The sequence below is a fragment of the Dama dama genome, chromosome 9, assembly GCF_033118175.1.
Source record: "Dama dama isolate Ldn47 chromosome 9, ASM3311817v1, whole genome shotgun sequence".
Lineage (NCBI taxonomy): Eukaryota > Metazoa > Chordata > Mammalia > Artiodactyla > Cervidae > Dama > Dama dama.
In genome coordinates, this window is record NC_083689.1 from 22,251,117 (window position 1) to 22,265,563 (window position 14,447).

The window sequence follows — 14,447 nt, forward strand, 5'->3', positions numbered from 1 at the left end:
ATGATCCAACAAATGTTGGCAATTTTATCTCTGGTTCCTCTTCTTTTTCTAAACCCAGCTTGGACATCTGGAAGTTCTTGGTTCACATAATGCTGAAGCCTAGCATGCAAGATTTTAAGCATGTCCTTACTAGCATGGGAGATGAGTGCAATTGTCCAATGGTTAGCACATTCTTTAGTACTACGCTTCTTGGGAATTGGGATGAGGATTGACCTTTTCCAGTCTCATGGCCACTGCTGCTTGCCCCATCCAATTAAATTTGTTCTTAGCCACCTTTAAAATCTCCATCTGAAATCTGATGGTTGTCTAAGAAGCTGCATAGAAAGTGGACAATAGCATGATGGCTGAAGCCAGGTGGCTAGGGCTCAAATCCTGGCTCTGCCATTTTTCACTGTGTATCCTCAAGGAAATTACCATCTCTGAGTCTCACTTTTTTGTTGTTGTTGTTCAGTCACTGAGTCATGTCTGACTCTACAACCCCATGGACTATAGACCTCAGGCTCCTCTGTCCATGGGGTTTTCCAGGCAAGAATACTGGAGTCAGTAGCCATTTCCTTCTTCAGGAGATCTTCCTGACCCAGGGATTGAACTCGTGTCTTCCACATCTCCTGCATTAGCAGATGGGTTCTTTACCACTACCTCCACCTGGGAAGCCCAAGTCTCACTTTACTTATAATCTGTATAATAGGAGATAATAGTGCCATGTGAGAATTAAGGGAAGCTTTCTTTTCTCTTTTTAAATGTTTAGAAGGTCATCTGTCACTAAGCAGGGTTTTTTTTTTTTTTTTTTCTCTCTCTTTCCTGTTTGCTATTTTTGTTTTTATTTGCTTTTCCTTGAGTAGTTTAATTGCACTTGATGATTCTTTCAGCATAGCCAATTAGCCAGTGACTATGCTTCAGGAACATTTCCAAGTGCTTACGCGTGGTAATGCATTCCTTGTAGCAATCCCATTGGACAGATGGCAACATTGAGGCCCAGAGAGGTTAAGTTCCTTCCTAAGAAACATGCAAGGGTCAGGGTCAGGCTCAGAACTCTCGATCTGTCCACTGCCCTGTTCTGATTTCAGCCTTCCTCCCCAGCTTTTGGTCACTGCTGGAGGAAGAGCCCCCAGAGGGCTCCAGAGTAACTGGCTTCTAAGTACAGACAGCCTCTCTGAGGTCAAGTCAACATTCTGGACACCCAGAACTGGCCAGTCCTGTCCTGGCAGGTATGGCGACGGATGGGGGCAAGCAGCAATCAAGGAAGGCTTTCAGGAAGAGGGTGCTTGGATAAGTAAGACTGGAGAGGCTGGTGGAGCCTGAGAAAGGGGTTGCCAGGGTGGGGGAAGACTGTATGGAACTGGGAGTAGGTGATTTCCTGCTTACAAGTCTCCCCTGACCATCACTGGCCACAAGCCTTGACTCTTGCTTCTCCCTGCTAGGCACACACCTAAACAGTTGTTGATCATGGACATGTAACTCCTTGGTGGGAGTGTTGAACTCCTACTCATATGCCAAAGCCCCAGTGCCCTGTGCTTACCCATTTGGAAAGCCATCTATCCCTACTGGCCTTTTCCAGCTTGGGGTCTCTTCTACCACTCAAACCCTGACCACATAGCACTGGGAATCTGTGTGTCCGGCTCTGCATCCCCGACCTTCAGTGGGGTGACCCTTGAAGGCATAGCACTAAATTGAGATTTCTCTGGCACACAGCATCACTCACTCAGCCTGGACACAGAATAAAGTACTGGTTGAATGTATCATCAAGGAAATAAGAGGCTAAATGAGAGTCAGATATGTGAGTGACAAATACAAACCTCAGTCACTTCCCTCCAGGGCTCCCATCTCCCTTGGGGTAAAAACCCAAGTCCTGCTTGTGGACCCTCAAGGCCCTGCACGACCTGCTGCATTCCTTCCCACCGCCCCCCCCCCCCCCCCCCCCCTTAGCTCACTCTGCTCCAACCCCATAGGCCTCCTCACTGTTCCTCCAAGACACTAGGCAGGGTCTTGCCCCAGGGCCTTTGCACGGGCTGTCCCCCAGCTCAGCATGCAGTAAGCACTCTCGATTGTGACCTTTGGCGTGGCTGGCTCACTCCTCCATCAGATCTCCATTCAAATACCACCTCCACAGAGGGGCCTCCCTTGACCTTGATCTCTGAAATAGCCGGCCAGTCTGGGCCTCTGGTCCCTGCCTGGCATTTCCCACGATCGGATGCAGTGTGTATTTACATAGTTATCTTTATGATGCGGCTGTTTTCTGTACGTTTTATCCCCTGGTTCCCTGGGCGCCTCCATCTGCCTGGCGCGCAGTAGGCACTTAATACATCTCGGCGTAAACCGAGGGGCGTCTGCGGGTGGGGGCGCGGGGCCGGCGAGTCTCCCGCCGCGCCCCGCCCTCGCGGGGCCTCCAGCCTGCGCGCCGGGCGCGCCCGGGAGGGCGGGGCGGGGCGCGGCCGCGGCGGGGGCGGGCGGGCGGGCGGCCGGGCCGGTCGGGTGGGTGCGGAGGGCGGGCGCGCGCGCGCTGGGCCCCGAGCCGGGTCCGAGCGCCCGGTGAGAGCCATGGAGGGGCTGCGGCGGGGCCTATCTCGCTGGAAGCGCTACCACATCAAGGTGCACCTGGCGGACGAGGCGCTGCTGCTGCCGCTCACTGTGCGGCCGCGGGACACGCTCAGCGACCTGCGCGCCCAGCTCGTGGGCCAGGGAGTGAGCTCCTGGAAGCGCACCTTCTACTACAACGCGCGGCGGCTGGACGACCACCAGACGGTGCGCGACGTGCGACTACAGGACGGCTCGGTGCTTCTGCTCGTCAGCGACCCCAGGTGGCCGGGGGCTGGGCCGGCGACCTGGGAACTGGGGAGGGGGCCTGGGGGCGGGGGTCAGGTGGCCCCGGCTGAAGTTCCGGGTGAGGGTGAGTCAGGGCTCCGGGGAGACGACGGGGAACTGGAGTGATGGGTTGGGAGGTGGGTCAGGATTGACGGGGCCTGGGGGGGCACTGGTGGGCCTGGTTGGGGTGGAAGAGGGGAGGTGGTGGGTCAGGGATGGGGAGAGAACAGGGGGCCTGGCTGGGTCCCAGGTGAGGGGTGAGTCAGGCCTATGGGGGAGATGGCAAGGAACTGAAAGCCTGGCTGGCGTCCCGGGTTGGGTGGGAGGTGGGTCAGGATGGATGGGGCCTGGAGGGCACTGCTGGGCCTGGCTGGGGTCCTGGCTGGGGGTGCTAGGGGAAGACAGCAGGGCACCCCAGGGCCTGGCTGGCATCGCCAGTGGGCTGGGAATTTGGGAAGTGGGTCAGGCTGGGGGGAGGCGAGGAGAGAGCTTGGTTGGGATGGGATGGAGTGGGTGGGATGGTTGCCGGGGATGGACTAGGGGCCCTTCTTGCCCCTGTGTTTGCCGCCCCCATTCTCCCCTCCAAGCACTGGCTATTGTGGGAACCCGCTGCGAAGGAAGGATGGAGGGAGCCAGGTGCCAAGAAAGGTCAGGAGGGCTGCTCGATTCCCCCTGCAGGTTTTCTTCTTTTATCACTCTGTCTGCCTCTCTGAAGCCTCCCCTGCATTTCTCTTGATCTCTCTGTTTTCCGTCAGTCCCTCTCTGGGGGATGCTGTCCCTGTTAAATTTCATTTCCTTTCCTTCTTCCTGTCTCTGTCTATCTCTCTCTCTGTTTCTCTGTGTCTCTATTCATTTCTGCCTCTGCTCTTTTTCTCTATATATGTATGTATGTCTCTCTTCCTTTTCTGTTCATTTCCCCCACTACCCCTGCCTTCCCCACAAACTCCTGCTGCCCTTGCTGCCCATGCTCTGATCTGGCCATCTGCGGGTATCTAGAGAGGTCCCCTGGCCAAGGTGACCTGAGATGAGTGGGTCTCCCAGTTCAAGGAGGGTGGGGGTTGGGCAGAAGGGCCATGAGAACAGCAAACGCAGAGCCCTGGGGCAGCTTTGGGAAATGGTGAAGGCTGATGCTTGGCTAGATGGACAATGAGACGGATGAGATGGGCAGTGGCTGGTCCCAGAGCCCAAGATAGACATGCTGGATGGGGGAGGAACTGGAACTTTCTGTGTAATCTTGGAGTTTATGGGGATTATGCTTGCTGGGCCCCTAGAGGCTTGATCCACCAAGCCCGGGGTGGCTTTTTAAAAATACTTGTTTGACCACACTGGGTCTCAAATGCTGGTTGCAGCACTTGAGATCTTTGATTTTCACTGTGACATGTGTGATCTTTCAGTTGCAGCATGCAAACTCTTAGTTGCAGCATGTGGGATCTAGTTCCCTGACCAAGGATTGAACCCAGGCCCTCTGCATTAGAGCGCAGAGTCTTAGCCACTGGACCATCAGGAAAGTCCCTGGGGGATATTTTGAGAGCAGTAGTCTCAGATGACATTCCTGAAGGCTCAAGATACAGTAGGAGGGCTTGTCTCTCCAGGACCTCTCAAGGGAGGGTCTCAGGAGTAGGAGGAGATGGGGGTGCGCTGGGAGAGGATGTTCCTGGCAGTGGCCAGACAAAGCCTAGCAGCTGAATGATGCACAAATGCCCACACAATTAGTGTTCAATATACAATAAGCATTCATTAATCGCCTAGTGTATGCCAGGTCATGTGCTGGGCACTGGCATTCAGCAGAGACCCAGACTAGGCTTGCCCTCATGGAGCCCACAGTCAGTCTAGTGGGAGAGACAGACAAGGAACCAAATAAATATGTGATAAAACATCAGGTTGTAATAAGTGCTGTGGAAAGTTGCAGAAAGGTCAAGAGTGATGGAGGTGTTGCTGCCTTATCAACAGTGGCCAGGAGAGGTGTCTCAGAGAAGCTGACATTTCAGAGTACCATGTGAAGGAGCTGATTAAACACAGAACAAGAGTGGGCAGGAGGGTGTTCCAGGCAGAGGGCACAGCATATGCAAAGACCCTGGGGCAGGACCTGGTGTGTTGGAGGAACAGTGAGGAGGCCCCTGTGTCTGGGGCAGAGTAAGCGAGGTGGAGAGAGGGAGGAGGGGAGGGCAAGGAGGGGCTGGGGCAGGTCATGCAGGACCTTGTGGGCCATGAGGAGGACTTGGGCTTTGATCCCCAAGGGAGATGGGAGCCCTGGAGGGCTATGGGCAGAGGAGGGGTGTGGCCTGACTCAGGTGCTCACAGGCGCCCTCTGCAGGAAGGATAAACTGGTGTGGAGGGGCGGTCTGGTGATGGTGAGTGATGGTGGCAGCTGAACTAAGACAGAGTCAACTTGCTGTTCCTCCAACTCTCTAGGCGTGATCCTACCTCAGGGCCTTTGCACTGCTGTTCCCTCTACCTGGAATGCTTTCCAATTCCCTCCCTCAGCTCCTTCAGGCCTTAGTTCAGTGTAGATTATCCTCAGTGTAATCTTATCCTATACACTTTTCCTCAGTGTAATTTTCCCTGACCACCTGTTTAAAACTGCATCCCACCAACACCTGCTTTATCTTTCTCCCTGGAACTGACTTGTCTATATTTCACTGATTATTTTTGCTACTATTTTACTAATTCTTTTCACCCCATCTCCACCACTAGACTGTAAACTCTATGAGGGCATTGTTGTCCATCCTATTCACTGCTGTCTCCCCAGTTCAGTGCCTGGCACACAGTAGGTGCTCAACAAATGTTCATTGACTGTATGATCTCTGGAGGTGAGGAAGAGGATGCTCAGAACATCTTCCTGGAGTCCTAATGGCTCCTGGAAGCAAGAGAGAGGATCTCTAGGGTGGAAGCGAGTCGTGGCAGATGCAGAAAGATGCATTGGCTGGATACCAGGCAAACCAGGAGGCCGTAAGTGCCAAGGTGAGGGCTGCGTTGGCCTGTAACCCGTGTCTTTCTGTCTCCCTCCTGCAGGTAACCTGGGTTGGAGGATGCAGAGCCGTGGCCGAGGGGACCAAAGGTGCTGGCTGAAGGAGCGGCTGGGATGGGGAGGCGAATCTCCTGGGAGCCTTGACCTCACTCAGGGTAAGTCTCTCTAGTACTTGGGACATGGAAGGGACCTTAGAGATTATGGAGACCACAGATGGGTAAACTGAGACCCAGAGATGAGAAGGAACTCATCTCTGATGACCATCACCCCTCTCCATATTCCTGCACTTCTAGACCCTGGGGTAGGGTCACAGGCCTCATGTTCTCCCTTCCCTTTGAACTAATACGTGGCCCTGAGTAATGCTGCCCTGACTTGCTGTGTGTCCTTGGGGAAATTGCTCATGTGCTCTGGGTTCTGTTACTCCCCCTCCTGCCATTGAAAGAGTGGACTTTGGTTGGCATGTTTGGTGTAATTGCACTCTTTGCCTGCAATTCTTGTTACTGCCACCAGGTGGCTCCAAGTGCCAAGCTCCCCTGGCTACCAGGGTGATGGAAGGGGAGGAGCTGGTGGCAGGTAGTAGGGGGAAGGTAAGAAGGAAGACTGGTCAGAGAGCTGGTCTTTCATCCTCTTATTGGGGCCTGGATTGAAATTGTCTTATCCCCTCCCTCCTGCTGTTCCAAGGTTCTGGGTTGCCAGGATAGATGGTGAAACACTGGCCTGCCCAGCTGCTGCCTGCCGCCTGGGACCTTTCTGATGGAGCCCTAGTCCTTGACACTGACTGAGGACATTGCTGCTCCAGGCCAGCCAGCCTTCCAGTTGTGCTGTGTGATCCTGAGGCCATGGCTCCCACCTTGGAGGTTCAAGTGCCCAGGGGGATCCACAGTGTCATCTTGGGAGGCAGCTGGAGGATGTCACAAGTGGAGAAGCATAGAGTGGAGACGAGGGGAGCTTGTGGGCATCACCAGCTCCTGCCTTGAACGTTCTCTCAGGCATGCCTCTGCCCAAGCTGTGCCCCATGCTGGAAGCACTTCTTACACCCCTGTCTTCAGTTCTAGTCCACCAGGGATTGCAGCCTCCTCCAGGAAGTCTTGGATTTCCTTCTTCCCAGCCAGTGAGCACCTTGTCCTCTTTGGGGCCCCCACAGTCCCCCTCTACTGTGAAGAGCCTCAGCTGGTGGGTGTGGCCAGTTACTCACGAACTCTCAAATGACTGAAGGTGAAGACTGGGGGACACCAGCCCTCTCTCAGCACTCCAGTGTTGCACTTTCCGCTCCCCGAAACCTCTCCGCAAGTTGCACCCATGCCTGCTCCCTTGTCGGCGTCCTTCACTTGCAGCACAGGGTCTTCTGGTTGAATGGGTGGGGGTCTGTGCCTGGCAGAGCGCTGAGACTTTGATGATAATCATGGGGGTGATCCGGACTATTCCAGGCAGTGTGTTGTAGGAATTCTGGGTATAAGGCCCTCTGGGTGGGGAATTCCCTGTGGTCCAGTGGTTAGGACTCTGCTTTCGCTGTGCTTCCAGCCAGGGTTCAATCCCTGGTTGGGAAATTAAGATCGCACAAGCTGCGATGTGGGGACAGAAAAAAGAAAAAAGGCCCTCCAAGTAGAATGCGGGTACTCAGTTGTATTTCTGATCTTTGGCCGCAAGGCATCGGGTCCTCTGTGCAGTCCACCCACCACCCGGGGTAGCCCATTCACATGCACTCTCGAGGGCTGCATTCACGCCCTGGGTGCTGGCATCACAGGGTAGAGGCTCAGGAATCTGGGAAGAAATAATGTTTTAATTAAGAGTTTTGTTGGCTGCAGGGCCCAGAGTAGGGACAGATGGATAATAAATCGTGGCCACAGGGAGAATAGCGCTTAGATTGGACTTTGTCTTCCACTGGGTGGGGACAGCACCAGGCCTGCGGGGCTCCGCTAGCCTCCCCTCAGACAAGCCTGTCTGGGGTTGGCGTTCCTCCTCCTGGGGCCAGGCAGCCCAGGCCCCTGCTTCTGCCTGGTTTTGGCCTTGGTGGGTCACGCAAACGCTGAGGGACCTGCCCACTCCCCATCCCCCACCCCCCACCCCCAGGGCCCAGCAGGAAAGTGGGGCTTTTAACAGTCACCCCAGCTCCGTTCCTTGGTTCTCACTATGTCCCTAGGTCTGTGCCTGGCCTCCACTTATTCTAGTCTGCCAACTGAAAGGATCATCAGTGGTGGTGAGGATTATGACCCATTTTACAGATGGAGCATCCAAGGTCACCCCATACCCCTCGGGTCTGCTGCCCTGGCCATCCTTGAACTGAAGGGTCCCCAGCCCATGCACAGGTCCCTGATAGAGGAAGGGGGAGAGTTTCCTGCTTCTTGGCTGAGGTGGGGGTGGGAGAAAGCATTTTCAGGCCTTTTTTGACATTTTAACAAACAGTATGCAAATCACATGCAAATCATCACTCATTTCTTAATCCTCGACAGCTCCACCGTGTTCTGATATAATAATGTTGGACCTGTCACTTGGTATTGGCCTGGAGGAGGGGTGCAAGTCTTTTCTCTTCCATTGCTCTCTCTCTCTTCCTTTCTTCCTATTATCTCTTTACTCCCTTCACTGTGTTAGTTGGAGTCCTCCCAGTCCTGAGATGAACATAAACTGCAAAAGTGGCTTCCGACATTCCCATTTTCCAGATGGGAAAACTGAGGCACAGAGAGGGCCAAGCCTGGCCTGAGATCCCAGCACCACTTGTGGAAAGCATCCCCACCAAGTGCTGTCATGGCCCAAAGTGGACAGTACCCGTGACCCACAGAGGAGAGATAACAGTGGTTGGAGCAGGCCTAATAAAGCTTGGAGGAGCCAGGGGGAATTCTCCTTGGGTTTCTTGGGCTTGAATGGCAGTCTGCTTGGATCTGGAGAAATCTGACATCTACTGATCTTACTCCTCAAGTCATTTCTCTTGCTATTGCCATCATCATGTTCTTTGAATTCGGGCCACAGCCTCTCTACTCAGTTTGCATGCCTTACTGTTTCTGTTTGCAAACTCCTCTTCATCCTTCAAAGTCCCAGCTCCCATGCCCCCTTCTTTATGCAGCCATTTCTGATCCGTCTGAGGTCTGATCTTTCTCTCTGGTCCAGCCCTGACCCTTTTGTGCACAGAAGCATTATTTTACACTCTGGATCGTTCCCAGCACTTTTCTGATTATTATTTTTTGTTTTTGGTTGCACTGGGTCTTAATGGCTGTGCTCAAGCTTTCTCCAGTTGTGGTGAATGGACACTACTCTTTGTTGTGGTTCACAGGCTTCTTACTGCAGTGGCTTCTCTTGTCGTGGAGCACAGGCTCTAGGCACACAGGTTTCAGTAGCTGTGGCACATTGGCTTAGTTGCTCTGCAGCATGTGGAATCATCCTGGCCCAGGGATCGAACCCATATCCCCTGCATTGGCAAGTGGATTCTTATCCACTGTACCACCAGGGAAGTCAAAGACTTGTCTGACTTATACACACCTCCAGACTTTTGTATTTTCTGCCCAGGATGTGCTTTTGGGTCTTTTTCACCTGACGTATTCCTACATTTTCAAGGTCCTGGCACTAATGCCCAACCTCCATTGGGTTCAACAGCCCTCTCCCAGTCGGCCTCTGGGTCCTATAGCCTCCAGTCTGCCTGGCTCACTCCTTCCTGACCCACAGAACGGGGAGGTCTGTGTGTCCTCCCAGTCTTAGGAGTCATCTCTGAGGCCCCAGGATCACTCAGGTTGGGACTAGGTACAGAGGGACCGAATTGAGTGTGTATAGAATAAAAGATTAAGTGTTTGGACACACAGCCAAGTTCAGTCTCCCTAACTTGGCCTGGAGTTTCACCCTCCATAGACAGTTCAGCCCTAAGCACGTCCTTTTCTCTTCCCTCTTTACTCATCTCCAGGAATGCTTTGCCCTTGACTCCTATTCTGGGTGACCCCACGCCAGCCCCCTCCCATCTCTGGGCTATGAAAACAGGGGAAGCCCGGCCCTCCCCAGGGCCTCTCGGGTTCCTGGCTCCACCCCAGGAGCAAGTCTGGGCCGTGAGGAGTTTCGGGTGAGACTTGGCAGTCACCATCTCTCGCTGGGGCCCACGGCGTCTGGGGGAGGGGCCGCCTCCTGCCTTGGCTGCCCACTCGCTTTGAGCTCCCAGAAGCTGGAGGGGAATTTTCCTGGGTGGCAGGTAAACCCAGGTGGTTCCCAGAGGAGGCATCTGTGGCTCAGTCAGAAACTGCAGGTGCCCGGACTTCCCACTTCGGTTTTGCTCTGCCTTCCTCCTTTCCTCCTTCTTCCCTCCCTCTCTCTGGGACCCCAGGCTGGATCCTGGCATTATCTAACTTTGCCCATTAGTTCAGTGGGCACATGTTGAGCATGCTCTGTGTGCCTGGCCTTGTGCTGGCTGCTGGAGATACCAAGACAGACCTTGCTTTGGCTGCCTTAGATGGTGGGACAGGTTGTTCACTGCACAAAAACAGCCAGCTGGGGTGAGAGGGCCTCAAGAAAGCAAATCTGTTTGAAATTCACACAAAGTGTCCCATACCTCTGAGTGGTGGTCCTGACCCTGCTGGCTCCCTGCCTGCCCCCCACCTGTGTCTTCATCCATTCAGTCTCTTCTGCACGTATCTGCCTCCCATTGATCACTTCTTTCTCTCTGTGTCTCTTGATCTCTGCCTCTCCACTGTCTCATTCCAAGTCTATCTGTCTCCATTGCTCTCTCTCCCTCTCTCCATGTCTCTTGCAGTTTCTCTGTCTCTATCTCTCTCCATATTCCTGTATCTGTCTCTCGTATCCACTCTCAGAAAGGATACCCTTTCCTGCCGATCCTCTGAGCACAACCTCTGGGGTGTTTCCAAAAGCTGCTGGGACTGCCCATTCTGTAATCATGGATGAAACACCTCCGATTTGCAGGGCACTGAGGACAGCATGGTGACCAGGACACCCAGCTGTTGGCCCTCTTGGAGTTATAGATCCGGCAGAGGAGACAGAAGCCACAGGGCGGTGCGGGGTAGGGGTGGGGGCGGTGCTCCTGGGATCCTGGAAACCCCTTCTCTGAGCTTCCCCCCAGTCCTCTGCTGAATGACCTCGGGTGGTCCTTGTTCCTCTGTGGGCCTCAGTTTCCAAACCTGCCCAAGGAGGGAGGTGTTTAAGGTGGCTTGACCGGAAGTTGCTTGCACGGCCTGGGCTGTCTGTAGGCAGAGAGATCCTGACTCATCCCTAAGCCAAAATGGGTTTGAAAGAATCCTCTAATAGAAAAACAGTTCTAAGAAAAAAGAAAAAAGTCACAGTCACCTGCCCAGGCTGCTCTCTGACTCACCTGGGGTGGAAGCAGCCTCACTGCCATCCCCTGGAACATCAGAGAAACTTCCCGCCTCTTCCCCTGATGGCCCCTGGCTATCCACTGAAGGCTGTTGGCCTCACCATGATGGCTCTGACCTGGCACTGACCTCACGCTTGTGCTGTGAGCTCCACTCCCACTTAACCACCTTGCTGACCTCTGAGGGGGAGAAACTCTTTCTGGCCACAGGACCTTTGCATGTGCTGTTTCTGCATTTGGAAGACCCTCTCCCCACCTCTCACCTTTCACTCTCTGCTTTGCAGGTTCAATGTCACTTCCTTGGGGAGGCTCTGAACAACCGAGTCCCCTTGGTTTTGCATTCAAAAAGTATCTTGTTCTCTTCCTTTGTAGCATTAATTATTTATATTATTGTTCATTCAATGTGTTATTTTCCCCACTAGCCTCTGGGCACCAAGAAGGCTGGGATGAGGTCTGGTCTGGTCACTGCTGGATCGTGCAGCATTTAATAACCCAGAGTAAGGGAGTGGGAGCCAAGGACACCCTCCCTTCTCAGGCTCCCTAAGGGTCCCCCCACCCTGGTTTCTCCCACCACTGGGTCTAGCTCCAGGTGGCTGCAGGGCAGAGCCTGGGGATTGGGATTCCAGGCACTCTGGCTCCTGCCACTTTGATAAATGGGGGAAATTCAGAATTAATTATTGACTGCTGCACCGAGCCGGCCTGATCTGGACAGATAAAGAGTGTCCTCACTGTCGCGGCTGCCCAGCACTTCTCGGGAGTTTATTAGAGGTTGGGAGGCGGCTGGCCGAGGGGGAGAAGCCCAGAAGGCACTGGAGCCAGATGGAGCTGGTTTGAAAAGCCTGGCTTTGCCAGGCCACTTCGGAAGGCCACAGCAGTCCGCGGACCTCATTGCCCTTGGGGCAGGTCGTATAGGACCTTGCGGGGCGGAGGGGAGAACTTGGGCTTTTACACTGAGGGAGGCGGGACCCTGGAGGGCTGTGCGCAGAGGAGGGGCGGGGCCTGGCTCAGGTGCTCACAGGCGCCCTCCAGTGGCTGCTGCTGGGAGGGCCGACTGCGGGGGCTGAGTTTGGGAGCCAGGACACCAGGGTGGAGGCAACTGCGCTGGTCCAGGTGAGTGATGATGGGGGGAAGAGCGTTCCAGGCAGAGGGAACATGCAGTGCAAAGACCCTGAGGCAGGGCCATGCCTGGTGTGTTGGAGGAACAGTAATGAGGCCCATGTGGCGGGAGCAGAGTGAGGGGGAGGGGAGAAGGAGGGGGGCAGGCTGGGAGGAGACAGGGCAGGACCTGGTGGAAGGGTGTGGGTTTTTCCTCCTAGATGGATGGGATTGGTGGGTTTAGCAAGAGCAAAAGCTCTGAGGGGCTGGGGAAGACTGGTTGTACTGTCTCTGGATCCAGGAGTCAAGGGTTTGAATCCCTCCTCTGGCTCCCCTTAGCTGAGTGCCTGAGGCTAATGGACTTCCCAGGTGGCTCAGAGGTAAAGAATCCGCCTGCCAATGGAGGAGATGCAGGTTCAGTCCCTGGGTGGGGAAGGTCCCCTGGAGAAGGAAATGGTAACCCATTCTAGTCTTCTTGCCTGGAGAATCCCACGGAGAGAGGAGCCTGGGGGCTACAGTCCACGGGGTCGCAGAAGAGTCAGACACGACTTAGTGACTAAACAGCAACATCAACGAACCTAATGACTTGCCTACTGGGCCTCAATTTCTCATCCATAAAATCAGTCCAGTAGTAGGACACCCTTGCACAGTGGTGAGGCTGAAATGAGCTTGGGGTAGGGAGGAGCTACTGGTGCCACAAAGCAGCCGTGACAGGGATTAGGGTTAAGACAGCAAGCACTGGCCTCCATGCAAAACTTAGGAGGCTTGGAGGAAGGTAGACAAAAGGTACGAACTTCTGGTTACCAATGATGTAATGTACTTGATGACTGTAGCTAACACTGCTGTATGATATATAAGAAATTTGTTAAGAGAGCAAGTAAATCTAGGGTCTTCCCTGGATGTCTGGTGATAGGGACTCCATGTTTCCACTGCAGGGGGTTCAGGTTTGATCCCTGGTCAGGAAACTAAGATCCCACAAGCCATGAAAATAGAAAAAGAGAGAGAGAATAAATCCTAAGAGTTCTCATCACAAGGAGAAAAAAAATGTTTCCCTTTATCCTTTTCTTTCTTTTCTTTTTATTGTATCTATATGAGAAGACAGATGTGAGTTGAACCTATTGTGATGATCATTTTGCAATATGTGTAAATCGAACCATCATGGCCTTAAACTTATGCATTGATGTATGTCAATTATTTCTCAATAAAAGTGGAGAAAAAAACTTCAGAGGCGCTGTCAAACTCAGATAAATACGATTTTAATGTAACATTGGGAAGAAAACTCAAAATGAATGCAAAAACATCTACCATGAACAAAGTATCTAAGTGTTAAATATTGATAGGCTCTGACTGCCCACAGTGGCTCCAGCCTTCACACTCACCTCACCCTATTCCAGGCACTACTGCACCTAGGAGGCCTCCCTCCCACCCAGCCTCCCCTCCCTGCAGTAAAGGCCTCTGATTAAACCTTAATTCTAGATGATTAAGCCTAGGGATCTGGGGGCCTGGCAGTTCTGCAGGAGGGAGGCCCTGGCAGGGGTGGGCCAGGCTGGGCCTCCCCAGGGGAGAGGGAAGGCCAGGAAGGAGGCCTCTGAGTGGCTGGAGTGGAAGCCGGAACTTAATTAGCCCCTCAGGATTAATTACTAGGTCTAGGAACAGGCTGAGAAATCTATTACTCGAGCAGCTCCCGGCTCCAGGCTTCCCTCATTCGCTCCATCATTTTTTCTCTACACCTCCTTCTCATTCTTTTCCAACAAAATATATTTGTTTAAAAAATGCACCTTTATATCTTATCGTGAAAACACAGATAATATATTTTTTGAGCAGAGTAGATAGTATATAAATTTGCGGGGATATACATTGAAGTAAATATATAACTGTTAAAAAGTGATCTACATGGTTCTGTTTGGAACCATGGCAACCACTGTGAGCACTGAGGCTGTGCTGAGAGCTTATACACTCTTCTTAGCTCACCTTCTCCTCACAATAGCTCTGGTATGGGGGTTGCTAGAAGCAGAGGGGAGGGCAGAGAGGAGATGGTGCAGGATTTACTATTTCCTTCTCCAGGGGTTCTTCCCAACCCAGGAATTGAACCTGTATCTACCTGCATTGTAGGTGGATTCTTTACCACTGAGCCACCTCGGAAGTTCATTTTGCTGGAGCTTTCTGACTCTGTGATCTGTGCTCTGGGCTCCATGGAATACCCCGGAGTGGGACTTGAGATCTTGTCCTGCAAAGCCCTGACAGGCTGTTCTGTGAGCCACTTCAGGGTTCCACTTGAGCCCAGTT

The 14,447-nt window shown here is 53.3% G+C and overlaps 1 protein-coding gene across 1 annotated transcript; it reads left to right on the plus strand.

The window, feature by feature from the left end:
* Window positions 1-2,515: 2,515 nt before the first annotated feature.
* Window positions 2,516-12,028, plus strand: TINCR (TINCR ubiquitin domain containing). The gene is made up of 3 exons (XM_061150613.1): window positions 2,516-2,798; window positions 5,815-5,925; window positions 6,452-12,028. The coding sequence occupies exons 1-2, from the start codon at window positions 2,539-2,541 to the stop codon at window positions 5,816-5,818; spliced, it is 264 nt and encodes an 87-aa protein (XP_061006596.1). The 5' UTR covers window positions 2,516-2,538; the 3' UTR covers window positions 5,819-5,925; window positions 6,452-12,028.
* Window positions 12,029-14,447: the final 2,419 nt, after the last annotated feature.